This window comes from Schistosoma haematobium, chromosome ZW, assembly GCF_000699445.3.
Source record: "Schistosoma haematobium chromosome ZW, whole genome shotgun sequence".
In the NCBI taxonomy this organism is placed as follows: Eukaryota; Metazoa; Platyhelminthes; class Trematoda; order Strigeidida; family Schistosomatidae; genus Schistosoma; species Schistosoma haematobium.
Window position 1 is genome coordinate 3065961 of NC_067195.1, and position 16627 is coordinate 3082587.

The 16627-nt window shown below is 33.4% G+C and overlaps 1 protein-coding gene across 1 annotated transcript in view; it reads right to left on the reverse strand.

Annotated features, from left to right (window-relative positions):
- Positions 1–16627, reverse strand: part of ZSWIM5 (Zinc finger SWIM domain-containing protein 5) — a 56091-nt gene that overhangs the window by 26324 nt on the left and 13140 nt on the right. The window contains exons 4-8 of the mRNA XM_051208568.1: positions 14760–14903; positions 9933–10283; positions 6797–7326; positions 3289–4414; positions 1829–2760 (exon numbers count right to left, since the gene is read on the reverse strand). Of these exons, the coding sequence (XP_051070152.1) occupies positions 1829–2760; positions 3289–4414; positions 6797–7326; positions 9933–10283; positions 14760–14903 (3083 nt within the window). The remainder of the gene's footprint in view (positions 1–1828; positions 2761–3288; positions 4415–6796; positions 7327–9932; positions 10284–14759; positions 14904–16627) is intronic.

Consider the following 16627-nt stretch of genomic DNA (forward strand, 5'->3'; position numbering starts at 1 on the left):
GCAGTAAGTAAATATTTGTAAATAAGAATTTGAAAGGTGTTGTATTCTCTGTGTAGCATGATTTAAGTTGTAAAGCTTTCATCATCAATATATATATATATATATATATATATATCAAAGAGGAGTATGTCTGGAAAAAACAATGAACGTTTCACAATTATAATATATCCAGCTCGATTAAGCTGAACTGTATATATAGGAAAGTTAGTAGTATTATTCAACTGTATAAATGAATATAAATATTACAAAATTAAATGATTGAATGAATACTGAGAGAGAGAGAGAGAGAGAGAGAGAGAGAGAGAGAGAGAGAGAGAGAGAGAGAGAAAAAAAACAAAAGGTGAATAAATCAATGAATGCACAACTAACTAGGTATTTCCCATTCTCTCGAACAAGATCAAGATAAACAAATTAAATTATCAGAAACCATATATTGTAATAACATCAAGAAAAATGAAATGAAATTACAGTTAGATACATGGATAGATAGAACAAGTGTGTGTGTGTGTGTGTGTGTGTGTGGAAGAGAGAGAGAGGTAAAGTTCACAAACGTAAAATTTATGAAGAAAAAAAAGTGATTTTAGATAAAGGATGTATGTAAACATTCATTCAAACTATATATCTATATGGATAGGTGTATATTGATTTCTATGATCTATTAATATGATAGATAAGCACCCATACTGATAAATAAAGCTATGAATAAGTAAATAAACAAACAAACAAACCTACACATATACACGTATCTATCCATATACTGTTGTAAGGATGATAATCATTAAAATAGATAAGTCAATGAATTTAGGACACATAAATAGGATAATAAATTGATAGGAAGAATAAAGAGGATAGTGACAATATATAGACTATGAAATGTATCAATATAGAAGATAGATAATCATGGAAATCAGACGAGAGAGAGAGAGAAAGAAAGAAAGAACAGAATTAAGACAATGTATACATGAACAATAGACATTATAATTTATGCTCGATTAATAATAATAAGTAATTACACTCAATATCTCTATGCATATATAGTAGAGACTTTAATGTTATCTATTTATTGAGAATAGATTTTACTGGTTGAAATCATGAGTCAATTGAAGCTAGACCACCATGGAAAACTTGGAAGCAGTGGACGGCCGTTTCGTCCTAGCATGGGATTCCTCAGCAGTGCGCATCCACGGTCCCCCCCCGCGAGATTCGAACCTAGGACCTATCAGTCTCGCGTCAGGCGCTTAACCAACTAGACCACTGAGCCGGTCGGCATCCAACGGTGTTAATGTCTAACTTCAACTAATCCATAAAATTGACCGACACATCCATCATTGTTTTTAGTGAGCTGATATCTCACAACAGACCTGGTTGAACTCCATTGGTAATGGCTTCTCACTAGAACTCCAGGAGTATTTCTTGAAGTCAGTCACTGGTGAACAGGTGATTATTATCAGAATGGGTTTTGTAGAGATTTCAACCAGTGAAACTTCTAAAAATCTCCACAAAACCCATTCTGATAATAGATTTCAAGCAATATATTGCATTGAATACGTATGATGATACAGGAAAAGAACCTGTGACCTATCTACATTAGTTAAAAGTTGACTGACTTGATCATGCGATATTCGCTTCTATTCGTACAGAAAATATAATATGAACTGTAAGCATAATAATATAATTCAAACATTTCTCTAATTTGCTCGAATGGTAGATCAAACTAAAATAAGACTTGTAGAACACAAATTCAAATTGGTGCCTTTTTTGAATTGAGTTTTACATTGATGAATCTATACAATTAATAAGAAAATAGACTAAACATTGAATAACTTACTTTAACCGCTAAGCATAAATAGAATGATGCCTTTTCCATATGACCCCACGATGGTAAAGCAATTGGTGGTGTTTGATGATTTGCCGCTTCAACAACAATTGCAGCTGCATCTAATAAACATTCAACAAGACATAGTATAGGACGACCAGGAAGACCAATCCAACCAACATCTGTATGACTAGGACAATTTGTTGAAATTAAACCACAATTAATATCAGTTTCAGTGATTGGGAAGAATTCACCGGCAAACACATTAGGATTAGTTGAATATGACAAAGGAAGTGGTCTTGCATTAACGTGTCTATTCATTGGAGTTGGAGAGTTTATAGAACGATTATGATGACTAGGATGCATCATCATCATTATATTATTACTACTGCTACCATTGGCACAACCAATTGAACTCCCGATACCGTGAGGTGGTGGTGGACACGAATAAGACGAATAAGGCGAATTTGTATGGGGTATATGCTTATGATAGCTATGATGATTTGTGGTCGTAGGCTGATAAGGATTATGAAATGATACTGGAGAGATTGATGCAGGCGGTATAGGTGAACAATGTGGTGAACCAAATGGATGCGATTGATTTACATATTGTTGACAGGATGAAGTTGATTTATATACATAAGACGGTTGATTAGACCAACAATTATTACTATTATTACTGGTATTGTTATTGTTACTATTATTACTACCACCACTACTGTTATTATTATTATTGATAATAACTGATTGATGATTAGTGCAAGATGGACCAGGACTTGGATTTGAATTCGGTGAAAGACCATGACGTCTAGTAGAGACAGGACGTGAATGATGAGTGACATTCACTGGTGGAGATAATGATGCTGGTCTCGGTGATGTGAGCCGATTGGAAGGAGAGAATTTCCCGTGATTTGGTATCATTGACGGGGAAGGAGGCATATTTGCTATTTCAAAAAAACAATAAAATAATATGAAATGCCATCAAAATTATATATATATATACTAAGCTACAATGAAGCGTGACATCAATCCATGAACTTATCGATTGTTGGACCGACCCATTTTAGAAATAGAGACTACCTGGTTGGGGTCAGCGAGGTAGGCATAATAAATGGCTAGAGATTTTGGGTGATATATCTCTGAAGCGGTAATAGTAACACAGATGCATTCACTCTGTATCACCCCTTCGAACTTAAACGTTATTATCCCTTCACACATACCTTTCCACCCTGTACTTCTGAACCATATCGCAAAGGTAAAGTCTTCATCATTCCCATTCCAATTACATTATTTCGATCTCGTTTACTATACATCTTTATAATTCCAAACGTATATCTGTCTGCATAGAGTTTGTTACTGGTAAACTGCAGAGACGTTCTACAACTAAGATACAGACTTAAATAGTAATCATACACCAGCTGTCAAATTATACAATTTTTAAGTGAAAATAACCAATAATAACTGCAACTTACGTGAAGACAAATATCGTGATCCAGAATTATGCATTACATTATGTGGACTTATACCATTTACCCGAAGTGCTTGTCCATTTGGTGGTGTATTGAACAACATACGACGTGCTACAATATCATTAGGATGGCAATTATTATTCCATGATGTATGTGAAGGAAATGTTTGTGGAGGACTACGTTGAACATTATTAATAATTGAAGTTGCAGCCAATGAAGTTTTCACTTTAACCGAACGTAATAAACGTTGACTAATAAACACAGCAAGTTGCAACGCTTGACTTAAATAACCATTACTTCGTAATGCTGCTACACGTAAACACAATAATGGAAATGGTTCATTAAGTGGTCCTGAATGATCACAATAAGGGCATTGACATTCTCTTGGAGAAGAGTTTGATTGAAATGATCGACTGTTGAATCCAATCGATCGTCTAGGAGTAATTGAAGATGGTCGTCGGAATATCCTACCACAATCACTACTACTCTCATCTACAGAGACGCTTGTTGAGTGATTTTGTCGACCTCCATTTGTATCTTCACGATGTTCATGTTCGTGTTTATTTAATTTCATATCATGAATAGAGAGATGATTCCACCAGACATCATCCCAAGACATATAACTAGCTTCAATTGGCAAACGAAAGACTGAAGCACGTCTGCAAGGACGAGTTGATTGTTGACAAGATGGTTGATTTTGCTGTGATTGTTGATTTTGTCCGAGAACATCATCATCTACATCGTTTAATTCATGTATAGATGTAAGGAAATGACTAGGAATTGAATAGGACTCGTCACGAGGACAACGATTAGCACGTGCCCAAGTCAAAAATCGATAACGCCATTGTCTTTTCGTTTCAACACTACAATCAGGGCTTAGCACTACACATGTCCATAATAAACAGACTTCTTCCCATAAGCGTACAGTCCATGGTGGAGATTGATTAAGAGAAGTAGATGAACTATGATTATAACCAGTATTAACCGAGTTGGTTGATAGCGCTTCGCCGGGAAATTGACGATCAGTTATTGATTGTTGACCATGAGATACACGAGGAGTAGCAATCGTTTGTAGTCGACTAGGTACATCAATTGTTGCATTCCTTTGATTACGTCTGGATTTTATCACCTGGAAATTAGAAGGAATGACAAGTAGAATATATTCGGTGATTTATAAAAAAGGCATTTAACAATTCTAATGGAATATTAGAAAATAATAGTTGCCTTATCACATGTACATTGAGCAATATTACTTCATAAATTGACATGGACAAATACGTTTCACATTTCAGATAACAACTTTACCCGATTACAGCTTTTTAAAGAGTATATGTCTAGACTCCGAGAACTAATTCGGCTACGCATCAATGGATTACGTAAAACTAAAACAAATAACCTTTTCAACTTCAGTTAAAATGGAAATATCAAGAATATATTCGAAGTAGTACTAGCTAGGTGGGTATTTTAGTGGACTATGAAAAGAATATTCAACCTGGGATATTACGAAATCTTTTGTAGAAACAGTTATGACATCTGTTAGTAATTCTAACCAAAAGATAGGAAAGATCAGTAGATTTTGAAAGGTTTCACTAAACTAACAGATCAGGTAGAGACCCCATACAAAAAAGAGTGACGACAATAATGATGAGAGCCTGGGCAATAATCTGTAGTAAAAATGGGGAACTAAGGTAACTAAGATGAAAAAGGTAATAGAAAACACTGGGTAATATTTAAACTCATTGTGAAGACTGAGACTAAAAAACAGATGTGAGTGAAACTATCTCTGAAAAAGGTGGAAACACGATCATCTACTATCAAACTAAGTAAAACATTGATGAACAGTATAACTTATTAACATCGACCTACTACTCTTCAATAGTATAAACAGAAGATCAATATTGAGCCTTGAATCGGTTACAAAATTCGAAGCCATAATTAATTTGAAGAGAGAAAGAGAAAGCAATTGGTTCTAATTATTGGGCTCTAGAAGTTTTTAAATATGCTGGTCCATTTGATGCTTCAGTTAAGGATAATGACTTTCTGTAGGTGTTATGGTTATATGAAAATATAAATTAGACAAGTTATATATTTATTATACTGTACTTCATTATTAGATATGTTTGATATTACGTAGGCTATTCAGTAAAAACAAATAAACTTTAAACCCTCACTTACTAAAAGTGAATGAAATAAGTGAATACACAAATCTAACTATATTTCATTTTGTTATCTGATTTGAAAGCCATTTTGGAACGAAACGAGAAGCAGACAAACAAAGAACAAAGTCAAATCCATAATATAATCTAAGAAATATTTTTAATAAGTGTAAACATTTTGGTTGAACATATATAATAAGTGATATGGTGTAAATCTACTGTATACATTTCATACTACAATTTTACGTTATATTTTAAACGATATTTATTCTGTTCAATTATGGTTTTTAGGGAGCTCTCAAATGCCTTAGTACGGTCGAGGAGAGGGGTAGAGTTAGCTGTCCCTCTTGAAATACTCTCACATGGTCACACGTATACAGCCATCGTCAAGGAAGTCCTACTCAATGCCTTCTGGTGGTATTACGGTTGTTTACGAAATTGAAGGAACGAAAAGTGAATGTACGGCACTTTAATCAGGTTGGTGGATATGGAGGATCTACATAGGGTAGTTAAAAAACCCTGATTCCTAACCAATGGTGCACATGGGTTCCAGGATCCTGAGGGAACAAATACCGTATGAACCAATTACTGGTCATCGGCTACCATGGGACTGCATCTCCCGACGTTTCTCCATTGCCATTTGGGTTAAACCTTTAGATCGAAGACTCGGGGTGTGGTTCTCCAAGAAAACCACCTGCTTCGGTTTGGGCACTCAGGTAGTATCACAGCCCATACACACACACACACACAAATCAAGTGACTTTTGTATGGCGCGTATGTATTTGGTGCCCCTTTTTTTATCAATATTTATGTATTCAAATAAATAAATATTCACTTTGAGATGGTGGAGAAGATTTGTAGCTCAGGTGGATGATTTTGATGAAGTTTTGTTCTCTGAACTGGATGGCTGATTGGTTCTTAATGACAATGATAAATTTAAGGTCAATAAGAACCAATTAACGTCGAGGTGTACAGAACAAACTGTGAAACGCATATGGAGAAATTCGAACACTTCACACTTCTATCTGAAGTTTGTGCTGATGCTGATGTCGTTCAGAAGAACGATGAAAGGCTCTACGACTAAACCATCCAGCTCAGAGAATAAAACTTCATCAAAATATTCACTTTCTCTGTTTTATTTTATTGTTTGTAATATCATATAAAATGACTTAAACATAAAAACATATTCATTTCATGTCTTATATGTAGTGATTACTAAATGGCCGAATGAACTTGACACAAACAAACAAACAAACAAACAACTACTAGTCGAATTATTATTACTATCCAATTTATTTCATTTGAAATATATATAATAAAAAAAAAACAACAAAGTCATTCAATCATAAACTTACTGGCAATTTAGAACAATTTAATAATTCTTCTGTTATTAAACTTAATAGACGTGGACCATTTGAATCACGTTTTGCTAATAATTCACGAACTTTAGCAAACATAGCAGGAATTTGTGTTCCATTACAATTGTTACCATTATTTAATTGATTATCACAATGATGTAAATTAGAATCAAATTGTGTATCTATTGAATTAGGCCAATAATAATAATGATGAAATGGTGAAGTTGATGAATAATAAAGACGATTATTATTAGTAGTATGATTATTGTTATGATCATTGTTATTATTATTATTATTGGTATTAAGATTGGTAGTAGTGTTATTTGATGTAGTAGACGATGATTGTGAATGATCAATTGATAATGGTATATAGTTATTAAGGGCTAAATCTAAGCCATTTAGAGTATAAGAATTGGTACATGTGTTATTATTCCCACCTCCAATAAGAAGATTTTGATTTAAAGTTAGTCGACGATATCTAAGTAACCAGTCTAAGCCAACTTCAGTTGAATCGTTATAATCAATATCTAGAAAGAAATAGTTTATTGAAGAAAACGAAAGGTGAAACATACAAAAACTTATAAATTACAAATATACTTTATACAGGTGACATGTAACACAACTAATCATACAGAGATGATGTATTGTAGTTGTATTGTTCACAGTGACTTGAAACTATTGATTATTTCGATTATATTACATAAAACAGTAAAAACTAGATTAGTTAAATATTTGAACACCGTTTCAGCTACTTCAATTTGAGCATCTGAAGGTAGGTTACAACCAACTAACCTTCAAACAAACCACCTAAGCTTATATGTTCTAATATGTATACGTGTATACACCGTGGACGAGCTGTGTTGAAGATTGTTTGGAATAAAAAAGAAATCTCTGTATAATCAATTAAGATGAAGAGATTAAAAGGTGGAGCGGCCAATATGCACTGCTAAACCAAATAGTGTTATAAATATACTCCGTTTTCATTTACTATGATTTAATAACCTAATGTGTAATATATGTAATCGACTCTTTGCTTACAATGGCTTTTAGTATAACCATTACTCGGTTGCTCCAATCAGATGTGTGTAGACTATGTAAACTCGCAATCCTAGATACTCATCTTCGCCATCATTTCAAAAGCATACGGTTATGTGTGTAACACATAAAATAGAATAATCTAAAGACTTAATATATAGAGTGAGATTACTAACACACAGACTGATAAGTATTTTTTATTATTGTTTTATATCTTCACTAATTATAGATAAGTTTAAATTGATATTATGAATGGATCGATGTTAGAACACCGTTCAAAACCTGGACGGGACTCGAACGCAGGACCTTTTTATCGCGCGCGGGATCATGGATGCGCACTGTTGAGGTGTCTCATACTAGAACGAAACGACCGTCTAGTGCTTCTAGGTTTTCAATGATGGTCTAGCATTGATCTATTCATGATAGCAATCTAAACTTAACAATCTCCACAACCCTATACTGCTCAACAAACATTAACAGTAAGACGTGTATTTATGTAATTCATAAATAAGTGAATAATGCTGTTGTTCCTGATTTATTCTAGATTATTGTTAATCAATTAATTAATTAAATAGTTATGCCTATTCGTTGAAGTCTAGACAACGTGATCAGTAATAATGATAATAAATCATACGCTTGAACTATTGAAATTATCATTAACATAAAAGTTCAAATCGAAATCTGTCTTATAATCACATTACTATTTCATCTATTTATCCAATATATGCGTATATCAGTAATCTATAAAAGATAAGAATCTAAAGAGATATACTGTGGTGTATGCGCTACTTATGTTGACAAATATAAGTAGTATGTAGCACCAATCGAAAGTGGAATGTTTATTATCAATAGAAGATTGAAGTGAAGTGAACGACAAGGGTAACACAGAAAGCAATTGTAATAATAACAGAATTGAAAGAATCATGAGGCATGATAAAAGACAATTGAAGGAAGATGTGCAAATGATGTATTTAATGTATGATTTTCATATCTGAATTCTCGTTCACTACAAAAACACTGTCGAGTAAAGATATTTTATTTATATATCATCAACAAAGCATTGATCTAATCCAAAATAATAAAATACACACATATAACAACCATTAAATACATTTATTCATTCACAATCGATATCCCATTAGTTCAGCTTGCAACATTTAACAGTATATAGTCAATCAGTAACAACGTAGAACTTCATACGTATGTACATCAGTTCGAGTTGTCATACCACATTAGCACAGAGATGCAATTGTCGATATAGTTGATTAACTGAAAACACAATTATCTGTTATTGACCTTTATTTATAAAATTGGTGTTGAATATAGTGAATAAGTTTGTTGCTAATGTTTGTTACACATTACTATTAAATAATGATAACAACAATAAACATAACTGTAATCGCCCTTTATAAAGAATAACATTATTATTTAATCCATTCAATTGTTGTACGATAAAAAACAAACAAACCAATGTCATCTTTTTAATACTGATTAAATTCTATCAATCAAGACTTCTAACATAATGAATAGTTTAGATAAAATAACTTTACAGGGTACAATGTTTGATCTTATATGGTGGTTAGGAGTAAATCAGTAGGATATCTTGTTTCATTAGTTTAGTTCTAACTAGTATTTGTACTAACGAATGTATTTGTAGTCTTAAGACAAGTGGTGCTTTTGATGAGAGTAGAGAATTCATGTTACTACTTACTATAACGGTTAAAGAAAATCACGGCACTAAACTATTCGAATCCTGACTGACTAACCACCACCTACCATAGAGTAGTAACCAACAAGTCATGATAAATTGAAGTAAACACAAAGTGAATCTCTGGTTCGAATAGTGGAGTAGTAACATTTCTGACCATGATATTGGGTTATAAAGAGGATTCGACTGCAAACAAGGTCATATATAACACGAGGTGTATAACACTGACAGCAATAAATTGTAGTAGAAGAGTGTAAAAACAGCTTGGAACTTGTCAATTGAATATTTAGCAAGATGGGTTTTTGAGTTATGAGAACTGAAAGTAACTACTATCCACGGGAGCAACTTCCTAGACTAACAACTAATTTTAAATGATAAAACGACACTTACCATTTTGACTTCCCATCCCTGAATCGATACCAAGTGACGTGGACGAATTAGGATATGATCGATGTGAACTATTAGATCTTTGTATAAATGAAGATGATGTTGATGATCTGTTTGTGGTATTACTCTGTTGTTGTTGTTGTCCAGCAGAATTGAAGTTTGAAACACCATTTGGTGAATTACATCGTCCACCAGATGATAATCGTAAATTATTTACATTATGATTTGTTCCATATAATCCATTACTTGCAAGATTAGTTAATTCCACACGTAGTTGTTCACGTACACCTGCTTCGTCAAGATACCATGCAGCAACATCTTGTAGACTACCACCAGCTGTTGGATCAGGAGCGCCTATTCATTATTTTTATTTCATTGAAAGAACAATTTTTAAGAGTATAATTCATATATTTATAATTTAAATAAATGGTTGCAAGTATTATTAGTGGACAATAAAAACAACACATCAAATGGATTTTGGTAAACAATAAGGTTTTTCGTATGAGAAAAATATTCATTTGATATTTTGTGATAAGATTCTATTCATTTATTTGGTGTTGGTAAGATCTTTAAAGATCACTGGAACATCAGTTAGTCAGTTATAAGGAACACTAAACCAGGCACAACTGCACATCCGTATAGTCATGATATTTCTTAGAGTTGTAGATATAGTAACAATATTAGTCGTAATAGAAAACATTAGATATAGGTAATATGATTCAAGAATGAATTGGGAAAATAAAGTGTAGGATGATTTTGAAACTCAAGATCGAAGGAAAAGAAAGAATGCATTTGAGACATCGTGACTTATTCTGAACTATGATAACTAACATTTTTAACCACTGGTCAAAGTAATCGCATGCGCTTTAACCGTATAATCCTGATTCGGTTTGGGCACCGGGGCAGTATCACAGCCCTCATACATATCAAATGAGATTTGTGTGGCGCATATGTATTTGGTGCCTTCTTGTACCAATATCTATGTGTTCAAATAATAATAATAATAATCTGCACCAACCCAAACTGTTCATATTAACAGTCTTCACAGACTGATACCACATCTTGGTTTGACTGACCCTAGCTTCATTCCAATCGACTTCTCTACACCAGATAACATTCCTCGTCGAGGCAGGCAGTGGTTAGGCATGCTACTATCTTATCAGCCAACCCATCACTTTTTCATAGCATTCTATGCTTAACCCTCATATTACTCACATAGTGGTCCCAAAATATACCAGCGATGCTTCGAAGACACTTATGGTCGAGTATTAGTAATCTACGAATAGGGTAGAATATGTCCAGAGAGTTGAAGAATTTGAAATATAAAACCCAAAATACTTTTAGTCGTCACATACATAACTTGATAATAACTGGTACCTGAAATGAAGTTAATTTATGCTGTTCTCTGATGTAACTTATACACACTATGTACATGTTTATACACTTAGGACTTTAACCTACACTTCATAGACGACTGTTATTGATATTAACCAGCTTTCCAGACAGAAATAAATGGATGCGCAGTTTTAAAATGTGACCTAGTGACTGTGAGCTGAATATCTTAACCATTATGCTAACGTACCACTGGAATTCTGTATAGGATAGACCAACACACTTACTCTAATCATGTACAATGTTTGGTCTACGAATGAAATAATCAACCGCTATATATTCAGAGTTATAATATACACTGTTTAATTCGGACGCGTACCCATAAAATGTCAACAGTTTGTCAAGCAAAATTAACCAACCATCAATTTTAATTTCCATGGTTATCATCTAAATATTAGTTGAAGGTAGCAAATTTAATAAAAAAATCAACAGTTATGTACAGATAAAATCACATTTGTGTATAATTGAAAGCCTGAGAAAATGATATTTAGTCAAGCGCACTTCTTTTGTGTGTGCACGCACAGGCATGCTAGTAGTCACTAAGGCTAAAAAGGATAGTGATGAGTTGTCAAGACAATTGGTAATTATTTATTAACTAATTACATTTAAGCCTGACCATCGATTTCTAATCTAAGTGTTTAACACTCTAATAGGATGTACATGTATACTTCTAATCTGATAAATACGCTACAAAGAGGGAATCTATAAATTACTTGAGAGAAAATCTATAATTATATACGTAGAAAAGTGTAATTATCAAAAAAATCTCCCAAATGTATACAACTTATTAGTGGATCCTTTTGACTAAACAGTAAAATCGAGTTTATTCTAGCTGACTTAATAATAATAATAATGGTAGTCAGATTACTTGTCTAATAAATTTGCACACTGTGTGTAATTTTCGACTTCATTACATTTGTAGTCTGTGTGAAGAAATACATGTACAAAACCGAACACATAAAAGAGACAACTGATTGACCCCGAATTCCCTGGTACGGCCGAGAGTGGTGAGTTCACTTTTCCTCTCGAAATGCTCTCATATGGCCATGCATATAAAGTCATCGCTGGGGATGCCCTACTCGCCACATTCGCGCAGCAGGGGTGTTCCTTAAAAAATTGAAAGGACAAAAAGCGAATGTCCGGCATTTGAACCACGTTGATGGATACGAAGGATACAACTAGAGGAGTTGGAAAATCCTTATTTCAAACTAATGGTGTGCATAGGCTCGAGGATCTTAAGGGAATAAGTGGCGTACGAACCCATACTTGGCCATCGACTACCTCATTCCTTTGCCTCATCGCCTTGCGGTCTAGACTTCTGGGTCAAAGGATCAGGGAGTGTCCCCCTAAGACAACCACTTATTTCGGTTTTGGAAACCGGGGAGTATCTTAGCCCTCATATAAACTTTGTATGGTGCAGATATATTGTGGTACCCCTTTTTGTCAACGTTTGTGTTTAAATAAATTAGTTATTAATATATTAAACTGATGATTGATCAACTGACCAAATAAATAATCAACCAATTAGTCAAAATGATTGACAGGATACACATAGTGAATTTGTTTTATAAACATAAAATCATGTGCTTTGTCATCAGTAAGCAATCAGTAGGTATAAGGAAATGATAGCAACTAATAACATGAAAGAGACATACACACACACATAGACCATATCGCTGCTTGTAGATACCAATAATACTAACCGGTCAGTTGGTGAGAAATTAAAAAAAAACTACTATTATAATAAATGATGATCGATTTCGTGTTACATTTACATTTGATTTGAGCAACCTATCACTATTATTTATTCTGAAAGTATGTACTTTTGTAGCTGAGTTTTAAATCTATCAATAGTAAATGAAATGCATGGCAAATGCCATGATCGTGCCCAGTCTTTTAGTGTTGATTGAGTTCTATCAAAAAAAATGTAATATGGCGCTAGTTCAAGTGAGTAGACATCCTTTGTCATTATGATATCCTGCGCTTAGGTTTCGTACTAGGTGGTACTAGTCAGCAAAGTGTATCTGCAATCATCAGCAGATTCGAAACTGTATCATCTATTTCCGTAGACTCATACTTAACATCTCAGTTATGTGTGTACATTTGTGAATGGTGGGTCGTCAAGACAAATGGAAATACATGTTAACACTGAAATAGAGCATACAAGGTAAACTCATGATAATCTATGATCTCATATACATATAGAGATGGAATGCGATCGAATTGTCGATATACAGTGGAATCTGAAATACGAACGCTTTAGTGAAACTTAACAGAAGTAATAGTACCTGCTTATAAGCAACTTTACAACCACAAGATATTAATATTTAACTCAGTCATATTAAAGGTACCTGGAGTAAATCTCTTTGTTTTAAACAATCGAGTATATTCTCACATACAAAATAAGTAAAAACTAAAAAGCACCTTTATGAATGCAAATATAATTGAATTATATAAATTGGGTCGATTACGACGACAATCATGTTTGACAAGCAACAACTTCTCTAGATGTCTTTGTTGAATAATACAATAATTATGACCTTAATAAATGAAAGATCTTTTCATCGAATAAATGATTGTACTACTACTATCAAGTGATTCAATCTAATTAAGATTTTATCACTGGTACTACACACATATATATATATATTTATGTCACTAACAGAATATATATGTATTTAATGCGTTCTGATAAGGTCAAGATAAAATTATAATGGTGGGAATAGGACAAAAGAGAAATAATAAGTAACCTTAGAATTTATTTATATAATTAATGTACGCTACAATGAATGGAAGCACGCACAAACCAATCTATATATATACACACATATGACAAGGAGGAAATATCGTATCTAATATTAGGGTGAGAAACTATTTTAAAGAACATATGTGATAAAAACACGTCATGAATTATGAATATAATAAAAGCTGATGGACAGGTAGGTAGGTAGGTAGGTTTATAATCACACAAACAAAGAATGATTCATCTACAAAACACATCTTGTGTACAATTTCAAATGGTACAAACGAATATACACAACAACAAAAAACTAAACATAGTGGTGTTTTAGTTGAAAATTGAAAGAGAGAATACTAGTGAAAACTATCATCATAAACAATGTGTAAGAAAAAGGAACAATCAGTGAATATTACAACGGTATCCAAGTGATAAGAAATAATTGTGTCAATCAACCAATTAAAAATAAGCTTTATCTTGGACATTTCTGATTGGTCACTTTTAGATCGCTTACAGACCATATATTACACACTTAAAAGACACAGCTGATTTGATATACAAAATAGATTCAGCTAAGTGGATTGTAAAGGATTATTATTTATTATTATCGGATATGACTAGGATTGAGCACATATTGCATTGAAAAACAGATTAAAATAATTAGACGCAAAAGAAAGAAAAAAATCAGTTATACAACTTACCCGATGTTTTATTGATGTTTGATTCTGGTTGAAGTAATTGATCAGCTAATTGTTGTGCACTTGGTAGAATTTTATTTGGATGTGAAGCAATTAAGTATTGAGCGAATTTCTGCAGTTGACTACGATTCATACGAACCAAAGCATCTATAAATATAGATAGATAGATATATCAATGGGACAAGAAAACAATGCTGAATGAATTAACGACAATAATAAAAATAATTCAAATATTAGGAAAGAACTAGACAGTGGAGAAAAACAGTAGCACAAGACGGTTTATAACTTTTTGGGTACACTAAATAAATTATTTCTTGACCAGATTTGAAACATTTCCGTTATTCGCATTTGTTTTAATACTCATATAAATTAAGGAATAAATAACAAAAACTATGTTCACTATTAATGCTCATTAGAAAACATGTAAATGTTAATATTCTATAATTATAAATAGGCGTCCACCACACCATGGAATCATGGTTGAGGACATGAAAACAAAATGTTGAGATCAGTTAGTGAAATCATCTCCTATTGGTCTAGTCTAACACAACAAGTCGAGATATTAAGTCCCGTCTGATATGTATAACATACAGTTAGAGAGTTTAACGCAGTTTGAAATAGGTTTCAGTAATTGCCCGGATAACATCACGAGCGCTTATACAATGTGTTGGTCATTATACTTCATTGTACTGACTGTAGCTGGTACGACAAGGTGGTTGGTCCAATTTAGTATATTGTCTGGAATACTTGTTCTTCTAGATCCTACCAAGCTGAAATTAGTTGGAGGGTAATAAGTTTAAAAGTAGTACACTTTTAGTTGGAAGGTGAAAATGAACTATTAAATTTACTGGGATGTGAAGGAAGTAGTGTTTCCCACTGATAACCAGCATTTTTAGCGATATCATATTTTAACAAGGAAGATGAGGAAGGCTCAATTGTGAAATTATATTACGATAACCCAGAGTTCCAACATACTAGTGGTAAAGCTATAAAAACCCAAACCAAATACATCAAAAACCTCTAACAAAAGGACTCTACATGTGACTGATTTCAAGGAGCTCTTCGGTTATTCATCCATATTTGTAAGGCCTTCACTAATTCAGTTTTTTTGTCGAATTTCTAGGGAAGAAAACTCTTCCCTAATAACGGCAGTTGGAAAGCATCAATCGTCCTGACAACTATAATACGGCTGGAGTTAGCAATTTCTGAGACAAAATCATTGCGATACAAATTTAAGTAAAAGGTCAAACAATTGCTGAATGAGTTACATCCATTGAACATCAAAATGAGGTTCTGTAGTGATTCAAGGTTTAACGAAAAATACTAGAATGAATGTAGTTTAAAGATGAGACATGAAATGCAATTTTAAGCTTGACTAACTACAAATTAGAAAAATGGAGAAAATAAACACATCACTATTCTTATGGATGATGAATAAAACTTGTTGCCATTATTGACAGAGAAAATAAGGATAAATGACCATGTCCAATTATATATTTTCTATTATAGTCATTATTATTATTATTTATTATTTAAACACATAAACATTGGTACAAGGAGGCACCAAATACATATGCGCCGCTACATAAATCATTCGATTTGTGTGAGGGCTGTGATACTGCCTGGGTGCCCAAACCGAAGCGGGTGGTTTTATTAGGGGACCACACCCCGAGCCTTTGACCTTAAGATCTGATCCACAAGGCAGTGGAGCATCGTGAGGAGGTGCAGCCTCATGGTAGCTGGTGACCAACAATTGGTTCATACGCCATTTGTTCCCGCAGGATACCGGAGCCCATGTGCACCATTGGTTTGGTATCCGGCTAAAGCGCCGAACATTTGCTTTTCGTCCTCTCAATTTCGTATGTATCATT